Source organism: Procambarus clarkii, chromosome 19, assembly GCF_040958095.1.
Source record: "Procambarus clarkii isolate CNS0578487 chromosome 19, FALCON_Pclarkii_2.0, whole genome shotgun sequence".
Classification (NCBI taxonomy): Eukaryota; Metazoa; Arthropoda; class Malacostraca; order Decapoda; family Cambaridae; genus Procambarus; species Procambarus clarkii.
This window is the reverse complement of record NC_091168.1, coordinates 3,619,137-3,639,087: the sequence shown is the minus strand read 5'-3', so window position 1 is coordinate 3,639,087 and position 19,951 is coordinate 3,619,137. Positions and strand designations below refer to the sequence as shown.

At 48.4% G+C, this 19,951-nt stretch overlaps 3 protein-coding genes across 3 annotated transcripts in view; 2 read left to right on the top strand and 1 right to left on the bottom strand.

Moving 5' to 3' along the window:
* Nucleotides 1-8,867, top strand: part of LOC138366547 (fap1 adhesin-like) — a 74,329-nt gene extending 65,462 nt beyond the window's left edge. Inside the window, exons 5-6 of the mRNA XM_069327583.1 lie at nucleotides 6,729-7,053; nucleotides 7,565-8,867. Coding sequence (XP_069183684.1) covers nucleotides 6,729-7,053; nucleotides 7,565-8,867 — 1,628 coding nt within the window. The remainder of the gene's footprint in view (nucleotides 1-6,728; nucleotides 7,054-7,564) is intronic.
* Nucleotides 8,868-9,037: 170 nt separating this feature from the next.
* On the top strand, nucleotides 9,038-14,871 carry LOC123753524 (fap1 adhesin-like). The gene is made up of 3 exons (XM_069327582.1): nucleotides 9,038-9,506; nucleotides 10,558-13,773; nucleotides 13,808-14,871. The coding sequence occupies exons 1-3, from the start codon at nucleotides 9,038-9,040 to the stop codon at nucleotides 14,869-14,871; spliced, it is 4,749 nt and encodes a 1,582-aa protein (XP_069183683.1).
* A 1,119-nt stretch (nucleotides 14,872-15,990) lies between these two features.
* On the bottom strand, nucleotides 15,991-17,375 carry LOC138366546 (treacle protein-like). Its single transcript, XM_069327581.1, has 2 exons — nucleotides 16,970-17,375; nucleotides 15,991-16,790 (listed from the first exon to the last, which is right to left on the bottom strand). The coding sequence occupies exons 1-2, from the start codon at nucleotides 17,373-17,375 to the stop codon at nucleotides 15,991-15,993; spliced, it is 1,206 nt and encodes a 401-aa protein (XP_069183682.1).
* Nucleotides 17,376-19,951: the final 2,576 nt, after the last annotated feature.

The following is a 19,951-nucleotide window of genomic DNA, read 5'->3' as shown; positions in this document are numbered from 1 at the left end:
TCTGTCTGTCTCTCTGTCTCTGTGACTCTCTTTCAAATAAATAGAAGCTGAATTGTACCAATTATACATTTGATGCGCGAGCAACAGCCTATGAGAAGAAAACCTTACGCCAAGTATGTCTTTATTGCACTTCATTAGTAGCGGTGACTGGGAAGGTCAAGTCTGTCATCTATTTATTTTTGTTTTTCTGATGAGGGATGACAGCTCCTGTTAGCAGTGTGTGTGGTGGGTGGGTTGGTGGGTGTATGTGGGTAGGAGGGTGATCGCTTGACCGCCCGCCCACTGGTCGACAATGCTCAGCATGGTGGCGGTCCATGTACCTGGACCTAGATTCAGGAAGCTAGCCAATCAGATGTGTATATATATATATATATATATATATATATATATATATATATATATATATATATATATATATATATATATATATATATATATATATATATATATATATATATATATATATATATATAATATATTGGTGTATACTGGCAGCAGGTTTTCTTTCAAACATGTTTCATTGAATATGACCGCATATTCTGTATTTATTATTTTCTGGTTTAGGGCTTCTATCCCTCTAACTATTTTCTTAGCATCAGGGCTTAATTGAAATAGGAGTTCTCCAAAACTCATTTTCGTACTTTTAAGGTGAAGAAAAGAAGTGATCTACTATAGAGTGTATTACACTTATTTGTATAATTTGCACGACGTTTCGAACCTCCATGGTTCATTCTCAAGTGAACAGATCTTACAATACTAGTTGATTTTATACCCACATTAGGTCAGGTGATAATACAATGAAGGTGAAAACATGGGGGGATACATAAGGGATAAATGTGAGGTGAAACATAGAGGCTGCAGAAGGCTTATTGGCCCATACGAGGCATCTCCTATCTAAACACAAAGATTAATCCAGTGTAATTGGCCTGTTATGTTGGACATTGTCTTCTGTGTTGGCATCGACAAGAACATATCGATGTCAACACAGAAGACAATGTCCAACATAACAGGCCAATTACACTGGATTAATCTTTGTGTTTAGATAGGAGATGCCTCGTATGGGCCAATAAGCCTTCTGCAGCCTCTATGTTTCACCTCACATTTATCCCTTATGTATCCCCCCATGTTTTCACCTTCATTGTATTATCACCTGACCTAATGCGGGTATAAAATCAACTAGTATTGTAAGATCTGTTCACTTGAGAATGAACCATGGAGGTTCGAAACGTCGTGCAAATTATACAAATAAGTGTAATACACTCTATAGTAAATCACTTCTTTTCTTCACCTTAAAAGTACGAAAATGAGTTTTGGAGAACTCCTATTTCAATTAAGCCCTGATGCTAAGAAAATAGTTAGAGGGATAGAAGCCCTAAACCAGAAAATAATAAATACAGAATATGCGGTCATATTCAATGAAACATATATATATATGTATATATATGTATTTAATAATTTGAAATATAGATTTTTAGGTTAATTAGTATATATGGAAATATATTACACAATTTATTGGCTGGTGTGAAGGACTTCACATTCTTAGAGTAAGCTATCAAGTAACTTTACAATATCATATCTATACAAATACATATATCTTCGCTTTCACTTCAGATATATTTGTGACAAAGTATTTAAAGTGTAGCTTATATTTCTGCCATTATGTTGACATAGAAAACTTTTCGTTTATTACATTATGTAAATAAAATTAACATTGATCTTCAGCAGGTTGTAGTTATAACTTCCATTATAAACATTATTATTGCGAAGAGTAAGAGCTTCAAAGTCTCATTTGTATGGATACCTTCTCATATAGGTGTTGTCCAGCATGATGACATAAACAAGGCAGCTAAAACTGCACATGATAAGCCTGAAGTTGAGTTGGATATGTGTATTCCAATCTCTCCTGCAAAAGCCGCAATATTTTAGGTAATTAGAGAAGACAGAAGAGCAGTCACTGACAGACAAAAGCCAGAAAGCAAGAGTATAAAGAGCTATGACATGTTTATGTGCCTATGTAACCCTTTCCACTACCGCCCACAAGATGGGTATGGGGTGCATAATAAAGGCACTAAACTAACTAAACATGTTTAGAATCGAGAATTATATGAACGGACAGCATAAAACATCCACTAGTGTCACAATGACAGTGTGACATTGTAATTGCCAGAATTTGGCTAGGATATAGATATCTATGGCAGGTGGCTGCACGTAAAGAATGGCCCCCAATGGTGAACATTCTAATTGTAAACTATGCGAACAAGAGCTGGGACATACTCACCAACACTATATCTGTGATTGCCCTGTTATAAGTGACTTTAGACCAAATGGTATGAGATACTTTGAGCTCTGTAATTACTTCATACACGTAGGAATATTGGAAGATATTCTTATGCTATACCCAGATTTTGCTAATGGATGCTAATAGATCAGCCTTACATTTTATGTTCTCACCTGACTGTTAGTAAGAGTTAATTTTTTTTTGTATAGAGACTGGTATTTTATCCCCTGATTTCATGTATAACTAACCATCCTGTGAGATGGGAATATTAGATGAATTTATAGCTAGTTTTTGATACACACTGTGTAATCTTTCATTTAGAATAGGGTAGCAGCACATTGCTGTGTATACCTAAGCGTGTTAATAATAACAAAAAACAAATTAGTTCCTATCGATAGGGATAGCGACGGTCAAGAAACCTTCTTTAAAATATGAATATCTTTCCTATTTCAATAAGATCTAATCTCTGTGATTAAAACGCAAAAATTACTGTCACTGCCTTTTTGATAACATGTAGAATCATAAGCTTTATTTGTGAATCTCTCTTAAACAGTAAATCAGAGAGCCTGTAAGGTTCTGTGTTCCATGTGCGAAGAAACGGAGATTTTACATAAGTACAGTACATGATAGTTTAAGTACCGAACGCATACCAACAAATATCGATTATTATCTATAACAAAAATATTGTTCTATGGAGATGATTTAACTTCCAGCCATGTATTTTTAAATAACTAGCCAGAAAACGTTAAAGATTGTTAGATTTGATTAAAAATACGCATTCCACTTTTTATCATCAATTAAATTTGTGATAATTTGAGCAGAGAAGTGCGACGACTGGATCACCGTGTACAGAAGGTTGATATGCCAGCACTTTCCAGACAACAGTATATCTTGGATAAGTCGCTCCACGACATTGTTGCTTGGACCATCGACTTCCTTTGATATTACATATTTACATCTTATTTTGTTATGAAAAGATATATTTTTTCAGAGTAAAATAGTTTTCTCATGTTCTGCATCAAGCACCAACATTATAGTGAGTATATATACCATATTACTTCATTACCTACATAATGCTAGGAGGGTTTGAGTAGCTTTGGGTCTTTAGGTGGACAATATCTAATAGATGGGGCGAGAGTTGCCTCATCTCCTGCCCGGGCGAGAGTCGAAACATAAATTAAAATTGCTTTATCTCTGGTCTCCAAGATATATTTCCTTTGGTGCACTCATAATAACGATTATAGCTCAGTCTTTCTGGAGGCATATAAGATTTTTTGTTTTATTGGCGTATCTATGTTAATTACACAATGTATCGGCAAGTGCGTATGCGTCTGCACTCCATGCCCGACAAGCTGCTGAAAGCCACTATAAAAACATGTATTTTCACTTGAACTTTAAATATGTCCATTGTAATATATTTAAAATGAAGCTTATATTTCTATCTTTCTTTAGACATATAAAACATTTGTTTAATAACGAATTTACTTGAAATAAACATTGGCCTGAGAGAGAGTTGCTCTTTCGATCAGTCTGTGCGAGGGTCAGAGCTCGGCAATTATTAAAACACACGAATCTTCATTAGAACTTTAATTATGTCTATAATAGTGTTTAAAATGAGCCTTATATTCCTACCTTTTTTGAGGCATATAAAAAAATTACGATTATTTACAAATTTACAGGAAATAAACATTGTTCTGAAAGTTAGCTGCTCCGTCGATTGATCTGTCCGGGGTCGGAGCTCAGCTACTATAAAAGTACAAGTATCTTCTCTTTAAATTTAAATATGCCCATAGTAAGATATTTAAAATGCTTATTTTTTTATCTTGCGACATATAAAACTCTTACGTTTATTGAGGAATCTGCGTGAAATAGGCATTGTTCCGAGATGAATGCTGCGGGTTTCGAGCTCAACGAATGATGAAAACTGCGACTTTTATACAACTATAAATATCTTCAGTTTTACTTAAAATGTTTGTCTGGTAGAGGTTTTGCATATAGATCCCATTTGTCTGTCTTTTGACTTATAAATAATTTTGGTTTAATAAGTTAAGATGTTTTCAACAATATTCTTTCGGCGTTCGTCTATTCCAACAAGGGCGACCCTTTTGGAAACGCGATACTTGGGTTGACCCATCCCATATTTGGGTCTGATTCCAATAGAGGTTCGAATATATAGATGTTGTGTCGGAGTATGCACCATGGGGGGAGAAAGGAACAAGAGTGCAAGAGGTGTGGAGGAGGTACAGAAATACTAGGATGGCCATTGTGGGTGAGGAAGATGGGAAGGTAGTCGGCGAACTCTCGGCCATAGTCTTAAGCTTGCAGATATGCTGCTTGGACGCAGGCTGTGACTCGCTCATATGTCATGTTCTGGAGAGGAGAGTAGGGTGTACGTGGTGGGTGAGGAAAGAGGTAGAGAGGACTGAGTTTGTTGTGCATTAGTAGGGTGGTGATGTTACTGGCGAGGGGAAGCATTAAAGACACTGGCATAGGATATGGAGTTGGCTGATGCTGTTTGGTGATGGGATGGGTTATGGGTGATTAAAGAAGAATGAGGGTGTGCATGAGTGCGAGGTTGGTTAGTACGAAGAGTTTTCAGTTTTTCTCAGAGGGCAAGATTTTTCAACTGCTGAATGAGCACCTTGGTAATTAGTGTATTTTAGAGTGGGGGCAGAGCATAGAGTATAAAAATGGCCTTCTGTAGAGCATTTAGAGCAAATTTGTGGGCTTTTACATTGTCGTTTGTAATATTTGAAACATTGCAGCAAAGGAAGATAGTCAACTGAACAAGTGAGATAGTGAAGAGTGCTGGTGTTGAAGATTTTGATACCTTGATTCTAGAGTTTTTGAGCTTCTGCAGAGGAAGAACATTGGATCTTAAGGTGTTTTGTATTAGGCACAGAGTATATATCCATTACAGTAATAGCATTCCTGTGTGAAATGTCCTGAGAGAGATTGATAGTATTAGGTGCTGATAGAACAGAGCTGGCGGCATTTCGTACAAGGACAGAGCATTTAGATTTTTGTTCAATAGTGAGGACAGGAGTCGGAGAAGCTTGGGCGAGTTTACTTAAAGCAGATTCCCTAAAACAGGCAAAAGGTCGTCTTCTGAGGCAATGAGAAATTTGATGCTGTTGGTGTTGGCGTGTTTGATATTAGTGGAAGGGGTGCCAGTGGCATTGAAGTGCAGTGTCCCCCAGTGGGTGGCGGCCTGGTCTGGTGGGGACGTCGTTGTAGCAGAGAAGTTGGGTAGCACAGGGAACGTCGTTGCCTGTGTGTTGAAGCTCGCCGGCTGATTGGTTGTTGGTGAGGCTGGTGCCGATTTCGTAATTTCTTAGTTGTATGTGGCAGTCCATGGAGACGGCGGTGTATGCTCCCTCATAGTTGAGACACTTTTTGATGGCCGATTGGCAGTCTTTAAAATTATGGTTTTGAGTTCAAAAATTCAGGGCTTCAAGAAACATTCCCATAAATACTGCTTGCTTAACTTTGATGATCAAGAGTAAAAATTAACAATTTCCTATAAACTTTTTGTAGGTTTCCTATAAACATTATATTTTAAATATCTGGTAGCTCTGACTCTGTCCCTTGGGATTTAGCTGGCTTGAAGTGACCTCGTGACTGTGACTGCTTTCTATCCCCCCCCTCATTGTGTGATGGCTATAGCATCCTTTTATATTTGTTTAAAAATTTCCTCTCTGGTAACCACTAAACTTGTCAGGATGTCATCTTCACATTCTACGTAGATTTCTGATATATTCATAAAGGTCTTTGATACTTTCTTAGAATTTAGTAATTTAATTTTTCTTTGTCATCTGTTATTTGACTTGTTTGTTAATGTCCAGGTGTTGTCTGTAATCTTTGTTTCATCTATCTGGTGAAACCCCAGACGGCTTTCATTGCTTGCCCTGCAAAGTGTACATAGTGTTTTGTTTCGTCTTTTACAAAGATTTTGTCATAATAATTATCAAAAGAAGGCACCAAGCCAGGAAGTTTTGTATCAAAATTGTCATAATACGTTTGTATTAAGCCTTCTGTTTTCTGATAAAGTTCTTTAGTGCCATGGTTACCCATACTGAGTCACTACTATTTGATCTAAACAATCTATAGTGCACCATGTTCCCGAGCTTTATTTGTAATTAAAACATTACATCGTGATCCAGTGACCCCATCAGTGATCTAGTGACCCCATCAGTGATCTAGTGACCCCATCAGTGATCTACTGACCCCCATCAGTGATCTAGTGACCCCCATCAGAGATCTAGTGACCCCCATCAGTGATCTAGTGACCACCATCAGTGATCTAGTGACGGCCACCATCGGTGATCTAGTGACGGCCACCATCGGTGATCTAGTGACGGCCACCATCAGTGATCTAGTGACCGCCACCATCGGTGATCTAGTGACGGCCACCATCAGTGATCTAGTGACCACCACCATCGGTGATTAGTGACGGCCACCATCGGTGATCTAGTGACGGCCACCATCGGTGATCTAGTGACGGCCACCATCGGTGATCTAGTGACGGCCACCATCGGTGATCTAGTGACGGCCACCATCGGTGATCTAGTGACCACCACCATCGGTGATCTAGTGACGGCCACCATCGGTGATCTAGTGACGGCCACCATCGGTGATCTAGTGACCACCACCATCGGTGATCTAGTGACGGCCACCATCGGTGATCTAGTGACGGCCACCATCGGTGATCTAGTGACCACCATCAGTGATCCAGTGACCACCATCAGTGATCCAGTGACCCCATCAGTGATCTAGTGACCCCCATCAGTGATCCAGTGATCACCATCAGTGATCTAGTGACCCCCATCAGGGATCCAGTGACCCCATCAGTGATCCAGTGACCCCATCAGTGATCTAGTGACCCCATCAGTGATCCAGTGACCACCATCAGTGATCCAGTGACCACCATCAGTGATCCAGTGACCACCATCAGTGATCTAGTGACCACCATCAGTGATCCAGTGACCCCCATCAGTGATCTAGTGACCCCCATCAGTGATCTAGTGACCACCATCAGTGATCTAGTGACCCCCATCAGTGATCTAGTGACCACCATCAGTGATCCAGTGACCACCATCAGTGATCCAGTGACCACCATCAGTGATCCAGTGACCACCATCAGTGATCTAGTGACCCCCATCAGTGATCCAGTGACCCCATCAGTGATCTAGTGACCCCATCAGTGATCCAGTGACCACCATCAGTGATCTAGTGACCACCATCAGTGATCCAGTGACCCCATCAGTGATCTAGTGACCCCATCAGTGATCCAGTGGCCACCATCGGTGATCTAGTGACGGCCACCATCGGTGATCTAGTGACGGCCACCATCAGTGATCTAGTGACCACCACCATCGGTGATCTAGTGACGACCACCATCGGTGATCTAGTGACGGCCACCATCAGTGATCTAGTGACGGCCACCATCGGTGATCTAGTGACGGCCACCATCGGTGATCTAGTGACGGCCACAATCGGTGATCTAGTGACCACCACCATCGGTGATCTAGTGACGGCCACCATCGGTGATCTAGTGACCGCCACCATCAGTGATCTAGCGACGGCCACCATCGGTGATCTAGCGACGGCCACCATCGGTGATCTAGTGACCACCATCGGTGATCTAGTGACCACCATCAGTGATCTAGTGACCACCATCAGTGATCTAGTGACCACCATCAGTGATCTAGTGACCACCATCAGTGATCTAGTGACCACCATCAGTGATCTAGTGACCACCATCAGTGATCTAGTGACCACCATCAGTAATCTAGTGACCACCATCAGTGATCTAGTGACCACCATCAGTGATCCAGTGACGGCCACCATCGGTGATCTAGTGACGGCCACCATCAGTGATCTAGTGACCACCACCATCAGTGATCTAGTGACCACCATCGGTGATCTAGCGACGGCCACCATCGGTGATCTAGCGACGGCCACCATCGGTGATCTAGTGACCACCATCGGTGATCTAGTGACCACCATCGGTGATCTAGTGACCACCATCAGTGATCTAGTGACCACCATCAGTGATCTAGTGACCACCATCAGTGATCTAGTGACCACCATCAGTGATCTAGTGACCACCATCAGTGATCTAGTGACCACCATCAGTGATCTAGTGACCACCATCAGTAATCTAGTGACCACCATCAGTGATCTAGTGACCACCATCAGTGATCCAGTGACGGCCACCATCGGTGATCTAGTGACGGCCACCATCAGTGATCTAGTGACCACCACCATCAGTGATCTAGTGACCACCATCGGTGATCTAGCGACGGCCACCATCGGTGATCTAGCGACGGCCACCATCGGTGATCTAGTGACGGCCACCATCGGTGATCTAGTGACCACCACCATCGGTGATCTAGTGACCACCACCATCGGTGATCTAGTGACGACCACCATCGGTGATCTAGTGACGGCCACCATCAGTGATCTAGTGACGGCCACCATCGGTGATCTAGTGACGGCCACCATCAGTGATCTAGTGACGACCACCATCGGTGATCTAGTGACGGCCACCATCAGTGATCTAGTGACGCCACCATCAGTGATCTAGTGACGGCCACCATCAGTGATCTAGTGACGGCCACCATCGGTGATCTAGTGACGGCCACCATCAGTGATCTAGTGACGGCCACCATCGGTGATCTAGTGACGGCCACCATCGGTGATCTAGTGACGGCCACCATCGGTGATCTAGTGACGGCCACCATCGGTGATCTAGCGATGGCCACCATCGGTGATCTAGCGACGGCCACCATCGGTAATCTAGTGACGGCCACCATCGGTGATCTAGTGACGGCCACCATCGGTGATCTAGTGACGGCCACCATCGGTGATCTAGTGACGGCCACCATCAGTGATCTAGTGACGGCCACCATCGGTGATCTAGTGACCGCCACCATCAGTGATCTAGTGACGGCCACCATCAGTGATCTAGTGACGGCCACCATCGGTGATCTAGCGATGGCCACCATCGGTGATCTAGCGACGGCCACCATCGGTAATCTAGTGACGGCCACCATCGGTGATCTAGTGATGGCCACCATCGGTGATCTAGTGACGGCCACCATCGGTGATCTAGTGACGGCCACCATCAGTGATCTAGTGACGGCCACCATCGGTGATCTAGTGACCGCCACCATCAGTGATCTAGTGACGGCCACCATCAGTGATGTAGTGACGGCCACCATCAGTGATCTAGTGTTACGAACCCGGATCCAGCGTCCGAGCCCGGAGCAGTGACGACCGCGCCATCTGTGGGTCAGCTCCCGAAACCCCCTCCAAACGGACGACGACACCTGGTGAGGACGACGTGTACTGGCCTCGAGGGCCAGTTTCCAGTCCTGTTCAGCGCTCAACACAGCCGCTGATGACCTCTGGTGAGGTGGTGCTCAGACACCAGCGCCATCTATGGAGTGGATGGGTGGGCGTTTGTGTCTGAGCCTGTAAGTGAGGTGCCTTAGTGTGTCCCAGTAATTGATGACGTGTCTGCTTACAGAGTCGACCTGGGACTGCTGTGATGGAAGTTGAGTCAGTCTACCCAAGGCAGCCGTCTCCATACCTTGTGCTTTGCTGCAGCAGCTGTGAAGTCGTCCCCCGGAAGAACACTGTGGTGTTACCCTGCCAGTGGAGTGGCAGTAGAAGGATTACCCGGGACCGACTGCTGGAGACGATTATCCACTGGGGTACTGAGGACAGGAGAGTGATTTGTGGTATCACACGAGGCTCCTGTCTAGGGCGTTACCCTTATATCGTTCGTGGAGTGGCCTGACCAGCCTTGCTGATCCGGAACCTGCCAGCAGACCTGCTGGACTTGTGGTTGACGGCCTCCACGGCGGTGCCCCCAGTGGAACTGTGTTCTGGCTGGCCTGTGCCTGGGGTAGACTCAGCTTGGTCGAAGGATTCGTCAAGAGACCACGAAGGCACCGAGGACTCAGCACCGAGAATCAGGATCCAGAGTCTTCAGCAGAAGACGATTGTGTATTTCCCCTGTACAGTGTTAATACCCCTCCCCCTGTGCACTCTTTTATATATTATTTATTTGGTGATGGTAAATTATAGTCTTAAGTTCTTAACTTTCTTTCCCTTCCCCCTTAAAGTTTCTTGCGTCACGGATCACATCCCTTGAAAGCCACTACTGGCTTGGGGTCGGATACAACTTCCTCTAACAACATCAGAGTAAGAACCCCGTTGCGTCCCGAGAGGGCCGTAACATCTAGTGACGGCCACCATTGGTGATCTAGTGACGGCCACCATCGGTGATCTAGTGACCACCATCGGTGATCTAGTGACGGCCACCATCGGTGATCTAGTGACGGCCACCATCGGTGATCTAGTGACGGCCACCATCGGTGATCTAGTGACCGCCACCATCGGTGATCTAGTGACGGCCACCATCGGTGATCTAGTGACGGCCACCATCAGTGATCTAGTGACGGCCACCATCAGTGATCTAGTGACGACCACCATCAGTGATCTAGTGACGACCACCATCGGTGATCTAGTGACGGCCACAATCAGTGATCTAGTGACGACCACCATCAGTGATCTAGTGACGACCACCATCGGTGATCTAGTGACGGCCACCATCAGTGATCTAGTGACGGCCACTATCAGTGATCTAGTGACGGCCACTATCAGTGATCTAGTGACGACCACCATCGGTGATCTAGTGACGGCCACCATCAGTGATCTAGTGACGACCACCATCAGTGATCTAGTGACGACCACCATCGGTGATCTAGTGACGGCCACCATCGGTGATCTAGTGACGGCCACCATCAGTGATCTAGTGACGGCCACCATCAGTGATCTAGTGACGGCCACCATCAGTGATCTAGTGACGGCCACCATCAGTGATCTAGTGACGGCCACCATCAGTGATCTAGTGACGACCACCATCGGTGATCTAGTGACGGCCACCATCAGTGATCTAGTGACGACCACCATCGGTGATCTAGTGACGGCCACCATCAGTGATCTAGTGACGGCCACCATCGGTGATCTAGTGACGGCCACCATCAGTGATCTAGTGACGGCCACCATCGGTGATCTAGTGACGGCCACCATCGGTGATCAAGTGACGGCCACCATCGGTGATCTAGTGACGGCCACCATCGGTGATCTAGTGACCACCACAATCAGTGATCTAGTGACGGCCACCATCGGTGATCTAGTGACCACCACCATCGGTGATCTAGTGACGGCCACCATCGGTGATCTAGTGACCACCACCATCGGTGATCTAGTGACGGCCACCATCAGTGATCTAGTGACGGCCACCATCGGTGATCTAGTGACCACCATCGGTGATCTAGTGACCACCATCAGTGATCTAGTGACGGCCACCATCGGTGATCTAGTGACGGCCACCATCGGTGATCTAGTGACGGCCACCATCAGTGATCTAGTGACGGCCACCATCGGTGATCTAGTGACCACCACCATCGGTGATCTAGTGACCACCACCATCGGTGATCTAGTGACGGCCACCATCGGTGATCTAGTGACTTCCACCATCAGTGATCTAGTGACCGCCACAATCGGTGATCTAGTGACCACCACCATCGGTGATCTAGTGACGGCCACCATCGGTGATCTAGTGACCGACACCATCGGTGATCTAGTGACGGCCACCATCAGTGATCTAGTGACCGCCACCATCGGTGATCTAGTGACGGCCACCATCGGTGATCTAGTGACGGCCACCATCAGTGATCTAGTGACCACCACCATCGGTGATCTAGTGACGGCCACAATCAGTGATCTAGTGACGACCACCATCAGTGATCTAGTGACGACCACCATCGGTGATCTAGTGACGGCCACCATCAGTGATCTAGTGACGGCCACTATCAGTGATCTAGTGACGGCCACTATCAGTGATCTAGTGACGACCACCATCGGTGATCTAGTGACGGCCACCATCAGTGATCTAGTGACGACCACCATCAGTGATCTAGTGACGACCACCATCGGTGATCTAGTGACGGCCACCATCGGTGATCTAGTGACGGCCACCATCAGTGATCTAGTGACGGCCACCATCAGTGATCTAGTGACGGCCACCATCAGTGATCTAGTGACGGCCACCATCAGTGATCTAGTGACGGCCACCATCAGTGATCTAGTGACGACCACCATCGGTGATCTAGTGACGGCCACCATCAGTGATCTAGTGACGACCACCATCGGTGATCTAGTGACGGCCACCATCAGTGATCTAGTGACGGCCACCATCGGTGATCTAGTGACGGCCACCATCAGTGATCTAGTGACGGCCACCATCGGTGATCTAGTGACGGCCACCATCGGTGATCAAGTGACGGCCACCATCGGTGATCTAGTGACGGCCACCATCGGTGATCTAGTGACCACCACAATCAGTGATCTAGTGACGGCCACCATCGGTGATCTAGTGACCACCACCATCGGTGATCTAGTGACGGCCACCATCGGTGATCTAGTGACCACCACCATCGGTGATCTAGTGACGGCCACCATCAGTGATCTAGTGACGGCCACCATCGGTGATCTAGTGACCACCATCGGTGATCTAGTGACCACCATCAGTGATCTAGTGACGGCCACCATCGGTGATCTAGTGACGGCCACCATCGGTGATCTAGTGACGGCCACCATCAGTGATCTAGTGACGGCCACCATCGGTGATCTAGTGACCACCACCATCGGTGATCTAGTGACCACCACCATCGGTGATCTAGTGACGGCCACCATCGGTGATCTAGTGACTTCCACCATCAGTGATCTAGTGACCGCCACAATCGGTGATCTAGTGACCACCACCATCGGTGATCTAGTGACGGCCACCATCGGTGATCTAGTGACCGCCACCATCGGTGATCTAGTGACGGCCACCATCAGTGATCTAGTGACCGCCACCATCGGTGATCTAGTGACGGCCACCATCGGTGATCTAGTGACGGCCACCATCAGTGATCTAGTGACCGCCACCATCAGTGATCTAGTGACCACCACCATCGGTGATCTAGTGACGGCCACCATCGGTGATCTAGTGACCGCCACCATCGGTGATCTAGTGACGGCCACCATCGGTGATCTAGTGACTTCCACCATCGGTGATCTAGTGACCGCCACCATCGGTGATCTAGTGACGGCCACCATCGGTGATCCAGCGACGGCCACCATCGGTGATCTAGCGACGGCCACCATCGGTGATCTAGTGACTTCCACCATCGGTGATCTAGTGACCTCCACCATCGGTGATCTAGTGACGGCCACCATCAGTGATCTAGTGACGGCCACCATCGGTGATCTAGTGACGGCCACCATCGGTGATCAAGTGACGGCCACCATCGGTGATCTAGTGACGGCCACCATCGGTGATCTAGTGACCACCACAATCAGTGATCTAGTGACGGCCACCATCGGTGATCTAGTGACCACCACCATCGGTGATCTAGTGACGGCCACCATCGGTGATCTAGTGACCACCACCATCGGTGATCTTAGTGACGGCCACCATCAGTGATCTAGTGACGGCCACCATCGGTGATCTAGTGACCACCATCGGTGATCTAGTGACCACCATCAGTGATCTAGTGACGGCCACCATCAGTGATCTAGTGACGGCCACCATCGGTGATCTAGTGACGGCCACCATCAGTGATCTAGTGACGGCCACCATCGGTGATCTAGTGACCACCACCATCGGTGATCTAGTGACCACCACCATCGGTGATCTAGTGACGGCCACCATCGGTGATCTAGTGACTTCCACCATCAGTGATCTAGTGACCGCCACAATCGGCGATCTAGTGACCACCACCATCGGTGATCTAGTGACGGCCACCATCGGTGATCTAGTGACCGCCACCATCGGTGATCTAGTGACGGCCACCATCAGTGATCTAGTGACCGCCACCATCGGTGATCTAGTGACGGCCACCATCGGTGATCTAGTGACGGCCACCATCAGTGATCTAGTGACCGCCACCATCAGTGATCTAGTGACCACCACCATCGGTGATCTAGTGACGGCCACCATCGGTGATCTAGTGACCGCCACCATCGGTGATCTAGTGACGGCCACCATCGGTGATCTAGTGACTTCCACCATCGGTGATCTAGTGACCGCCACCATCGGTGATCTAGTGACGGCCACCATCGGTGATCCAGCGACGGCCACCATCGGTGATCTAGCGACGGCCACCATCGGTGATCTAGTGACTTCCACCACCTGTGATCCAGCGACGGCCACCACCTGTTATCCAGCGACGGCCACCACCTGTGATCCAGCGACGGCCACCACCTGTGATCCAGCGACGGTCACCACCTGTGATCCAGCGACGGCCACCACCTGTGATCCAGCGACGTCCACCACCTGTGATCCAGCGACGGCCACCACCTGTGATCCAGCGACGGCCACCACCTGTGATCCAGCGACGGCCACCACCTGTGATCCAGCGACGGCCACCACCTGTGATCCAGCGACTCAAGAACTGACCAACTTTCATGTTAAAGTCTGCCAAATCCATAATTCCCAAAGACCTCCAAAATATATGAATCTGATGTGAGAATAATCTGGCACCTTAAGTTTCTCTCAAATAATTTTTCTGAGTCTTGTTTACGTTCCCTAAGGAGCACATCCCTTTTAAGATGCTACTTATCAGTGTCTCCCTGTTAAACAAGTCTATATTATCTTACTGTGTTGGCACAATATTATTTTGCTTAATAGAGTGGTCATAAATTACAAAAAAAAAATCCTGTTTGGCAAGTAAAATTTATTGTACTAAAATTGGTAACAATGTTCAGTGTTAGACCTAGAAGCAATAGATATTAGTTCTCATAAAAGCTGTTTTCTTTGGAAGTTTGGTGGATTATGTTTAACACCTATCATTAGGTAGATAATTTTCCATTTTAATTCTCTCCAAACAGTTTGTGTAGCTCAGTTTTGAGTCCCACTCCCACATTACATCTAATACTTTGACGTATTGCGACTGCCCCCTCCTCGACGGAAAAATGTGTAAAAGAATTGGTATCCTATAATACTGTATTGTTAATTGTTCTGTGTTTTCCTCGTACAATGGCGTTTGGTAGTAGTTTGCTCTTTTGTGTGTACGGTCGTGAACGGAGAAACCCAGATTAGTTCTGAATACAAAATTTACCCTACTGTGTATAATTAGGCTCATGAAATAGTTTACTACAACCAAACTATTTTTCATGCATGTATTGCCTCGTTGGCCGCCAGGAGGGTCGGACGTGCTCGCCTGACCTGCCAGTTGCTGCCTGGAGTTGCGAGGGGGCGGGTGCAGTTTGAGGTGTGGAGCGCCCGCTAGCAGGGGGGGCTGGCTGGCAGTATGGCGGACACCGGAGGTACCCGTGTTAGGTTGGTTGATACTGTCCGGCTGGATTTTTCTGGTGCAGTGGACTGGCCCATTGTGAAGATTGCTCTCCTGGACGTGCTTCGTGTTGACGTCTCTGAACTACTGGGGCTTGAAAAGATCTCGCCTACCCGTGTGGCGGTATCGTTTACCACGTCGCTGCTTTACCAGGAGTTTGTGGCACGCTAGGATGCACGCTCACTTCCTATTCCTGATTCGGCTGTGACTGTGGAGATATCGGATCCCTGGGGGCCTATGACATTTGTGAGTGTTCACGGTGTGCCAGTGACCTTCCCCGAGGCAGAGCTTGTGTCAGTGTTTACGCGGTTTGGTGTGGTGGTGAAGCACTGGTTCAACATTTTGGGTGCGGGCTGCCTGAAGGGGGTCCGGCTGGGTACACGCACACTCGTCATGCGGCTCACGAACCTGATACCATCTAGGGTTTCGTTTCGTGGGCTTTCTATGTGGACCTTCTATCAAGGTCAAACACGCACATGTGTCCGGTGTGGTGCTGAGGGCCACTGTAGCGGCTGGTTGTGACGCTCTTCGTGCTGAGGCTCCTTCAGTTTTCCTGGAGGATGATTTTCCCCGTTTCTGTGTGAATGGGGATTCCCCAGCGTATCCTCGCTCTGCAGGTACCTGGTGTGGTTCCTGTGGCGGTTCCGGCTGTCGCTCCATCCGGGCCTGATCTGTCTGCCCCACCGGTGTGCTCTGAGGACCTAGGGCGCCTGCTTCAGACCTTCGCCGTTCGGTGGTTGTGGAGGTGCATCCGGTATCTTCCGTGGTAACCTTGGATGGAGCTGTAGGGGTGGCGCGTGCATCTCCTGCTGAAGAACATGTGCTTCCCGGGGCTGTCGGGGCGATGGTGTCTCTCTCTCCGTCCACGCCCTCTGCTTCGTCGCCTCTAGTAGTTTCCTCGTTGGCGTGTGCATCTTCTCCTCTGCCGGTTCTGTCGCCCTCGCTGGATTCCTCCCATGTGCTGGAGTCTTCCCTTCCGCCTGCTCTGTGTCTTCCTTCTTTAACTCCGGTCTCTTTGAATGGTGGTGGCTTTTTGCCCCGTGTCGTTGAGGCTGTTGTCCTTCGTGATAGTGTTGGCCCGGCTTTGGGGCCGCCTGCCGATGGTTTTTCTGGGACACCGTTTGCAGGGGGTGACAGTTACGACGATCAGTAGCCTATTTCTAAGCGCCGTCGTTCGGCTCGGGATGCGTCGCCTCGCCGGACGTGGGCAGAGGAGCGTGATGCAATGGATGATGCTGTGGACGTCGCTGTGTTGCCTCTTGTGGTGCCTGACCCTGTGCCTCCTGCTTGTGGCTCTCCTCAGTGGGCGGTTGCCCCTGGTGATTGCGACATCGTAGTGGTGTTGCCAAAGGATGTGCGATGGGAATCTCTGCTCCTGTTCCGGGTGGTGGGGACACTGGGGCACCTGCGGTGCCGCCCTCTGCAGGGCTCGGTGCGATGCCCCCCTCTGCAGGGCTCGGTGCGATGCCCGGCGTGGAACGAAGTGCGCGCCCTAGTGGGCAGCCCGATGTGAGGCCCTGTGACCGGCATCCTAGGGGGAAACCCTTCCCTGTCATCCTCCCATCTGGAGAGGTGGCCGACGGATCTGGTATACCTGTGTGTGTTGAGATTGATGACCGAGTGCGTCCTGTTTCCTGGTGCCCTTCTACCATCTGGGTTCCGCGGGTGCGGTGTTTCATCATTGGTGTGCCGGATTTGATGCCTCGGCCTACTGCGCATCCTGGACGTCCACTTCCTGACACTGACTGACTAGTTTGGGATGCTTACTGCTTATGATTTCCGGCTCGGGAGTACCCGGAGAAGTACGAGTGATCCGTGTGGTGGGTTTCTGTCTGTGTTGTGTGGTGGTGGTTCCCCGGTGCCTGCGTGCACTGGTGGGTGTCCTTGTCTGTGCGAGTGGTGTGGGTGTTGGTTCTTGGCTCCTGTGTGGCCTGTTTTGCTGTATTTGCGATTTGTTGTGTGCTTTGCCTTTGTTCGGTGTGGGTGTTTGTGCTGTGGTTGTGTGCGGATGTTGTGTGGTTGTGTATATTGTTCCGTGTGTGGGTCCAATGTGTGTTTGTTTGTAATTTTATACTTGTCATTGCTTTATTCTTTATGTATTTTGTTATTTATGTTTTTGTGTGAAATTTTTGGATTTACTGTTTATTTGTTGTTGGTGTGCTCATTTGTGTCCGGTTATGCTCCTCTGTGTGCGGAGTCGGACTGCCCGTGATTGCTTTACTTTACTCCCCTTTTCTGTTCTGGGGTGGTTGGTTTTCTATACGTTTGTTGTAATTTTGTGCATTTTTTCTTGTACGTTTTTGTAATTTTCATTGTCCTTTATTTATGTTGTCTGTGTTCTGTCCTGTGCTGTGACCTTTTGGATGTATTTAATGTCTGTTTCATGGTGTTTGCTTTGTTTCATGTATAAGCCCATTGGTTTGTTTTTATGTTGTTTTGCATTTGTTCCCTGTTTTTGTACCTTGGTTTTTGATATATAAAAAAAAAATTTCACCAACTAGATCCTTAAGGCTTACTAATAGGTTTGTAATGAAAATCACATGAGAACTTATGGAAGGTGATTAAAGGCCGTCGGGTTTTCTAATTTCATTATATAAAATACTGACAATAATTAACAATATAACATCCAATTTGGGTTAAATTGCCTACCCAATGACAATAAACGCACTGGACTTAACTGTCCCTCATATACAACTAATAACCTCAACTTAAGTCCCTAACCCCGATCCATCACTAAAACACTCCTCACCCGGTTAGTCTCCAATATAATACTCACACACTGCAGACTCGTCTCAACAAGATCATATCGGGTCCCCACAGTTGGCTGGTTTCTCTGTCGCACCCACAGGCAGGTAAAGTAGAGTACTTGATGACACGGCGGCTTCCACAAGACTGCTGTCTAGCCGGTCATAGGATTGGCTGTTTGGCAGCCGTGCGGAGCGGTTCTGTTTACATTCGCTCCTCAGTCTTGCCTGGACGTTTGGCGTGCACACAGCTGGTGGCGTTTTTTGTGGCCTCTGGCCTGGCGGGCCGGCGGGATGGCGTTGCCCATGCCGCCTATAAGGCGTGTGGATACGGTTGAGCTGGCCTTCTCTAGTCAGGTGAACTACTCATTGTTGGAGGTTGCTCTCCTGGATGTGCTGGGTCTCAACCCTGCAGATGTGTGTGGTGTGCAGCTGGCTGGGGAACATCGGGCCTTGGTTAAGCTGACTGACGCTGTGGTGTACCGGGATATGGTCGACAAGTATGATGGGTGTACTGTACCTTTGCCTGGCGCGGCGGGTACGGTTTCTGTAACGGACTTGTGTGTTCCAGTGACTTTTGTGGTGGTGCGGGGGCTGCCGTTTGAGTTCCCAGAGAGCCTGCTCCGCCGGTTATTAGGAGGATATGGGAGTGTTCTCGCCTGTCGGGCAAATGTGCTGAAGTCTGGCCGTCTTCGTGGCGTCCTGATGGGTATCCGCACGGTTACCATGAAGCTGAGGAAGGCGATCCCGTCGTCGATGGTGCTGCTGGGGTTCAAGGTGCAGTGCTTTTATGCGGGACAAGAGCGCACATGTTTTCGGTGCGGTATGGCTGGACACCAGGCTGCTGGTTGCCGTAATGGCACCGTCCAGTTGGTCAGTGTCTTCCGAGAAGAGAATTTTCCGCCTCTACATGGCCTTGTGGACCTGGGGGATGATCCTGCCGGGTTGAACCCTCCCTCTGCACCTACCGGTGATGGCGTTGTGGGTGCGGTGCGCCCCACTGGTGCTGACGTGTCGGGTCCGATGTCTGTGGACCCCCCTGGTGTGGGTGGTAGTGCGGTGGTCACGCATGTGGAGGTGCATCCGCCTCCAGTTGCCATAGCCGTCGATGTTGACGCTTCGGTGGGGCGTGGCCCTGTTTTGTCACCGGTGGAGGATGTCGCGCCAAATTCTGGTGCCCTTGGTGTGGAACCCTTGGAGGCAGATGAGTTCTTGGAAGGGGGTCGCCCCTCTCGTCGTCCTTCCACCACTGCTGTCCAAGGTCAACCTGGCTCTCAGACGAAGCGCCGGAAGACGAACAGGAGTGGTCGCTCCGGGGACCGAGGGCCTTCGGTGTCTGTAGTAGACCCGTCGGTGCCGGGCGGTGGAGGGTGTGTAGTGGACGCTCCTGGTGATCTCATATGTGGGTCCCCTGGGGTACGGAGCCCGGAGTGGGCGGTAGTGGATCCGGGGGACTGTGGCAGTGATGATCGCGGCCTTGTGATGATGCTCCGGAAGGACTCTGGCCTCCC

Excerpts from the sequence above, each read along its gene's own strand:
- LOC138366546 (XM_069327581.1), bottom strand. The coding sequence starts at position 17,375 with ATGAAACACCGCACCCGCGGAACCCAGATGGTAGAAGGGCACCAGGAA. Across the intron at positions 16,791-16,969 it reads CCACAAGCAGGAGGCACAGG|GCGGCCCCAAAGCCGGGCCA; the intron begins GTCAGGCACCAC and ends AACCATCGGCAG.
- LOC123753524 (XM_069327582.1), top strand. The coding sequence starts at position 9,038 with ATGGCCACCATCGGTGATCTAGCGACGGCCACCATCGGTAATCTAGTG. Across the intron at positions 9,507-10,557 it reads TGTAGTGACGGCCACCATCA|TGACGGCCACCATCGGTGAT; the intron begins GTGATCTAGTGT and ends TTGGTGATCTAG. Across the intron at positions 13,774-13,807 it reads TCTAGTGACGGCCACCATCG|TGACGGCCACCATCAGTGAT; the intron begins GTGATCTAGTGA and ends CGGTGATCTTAG.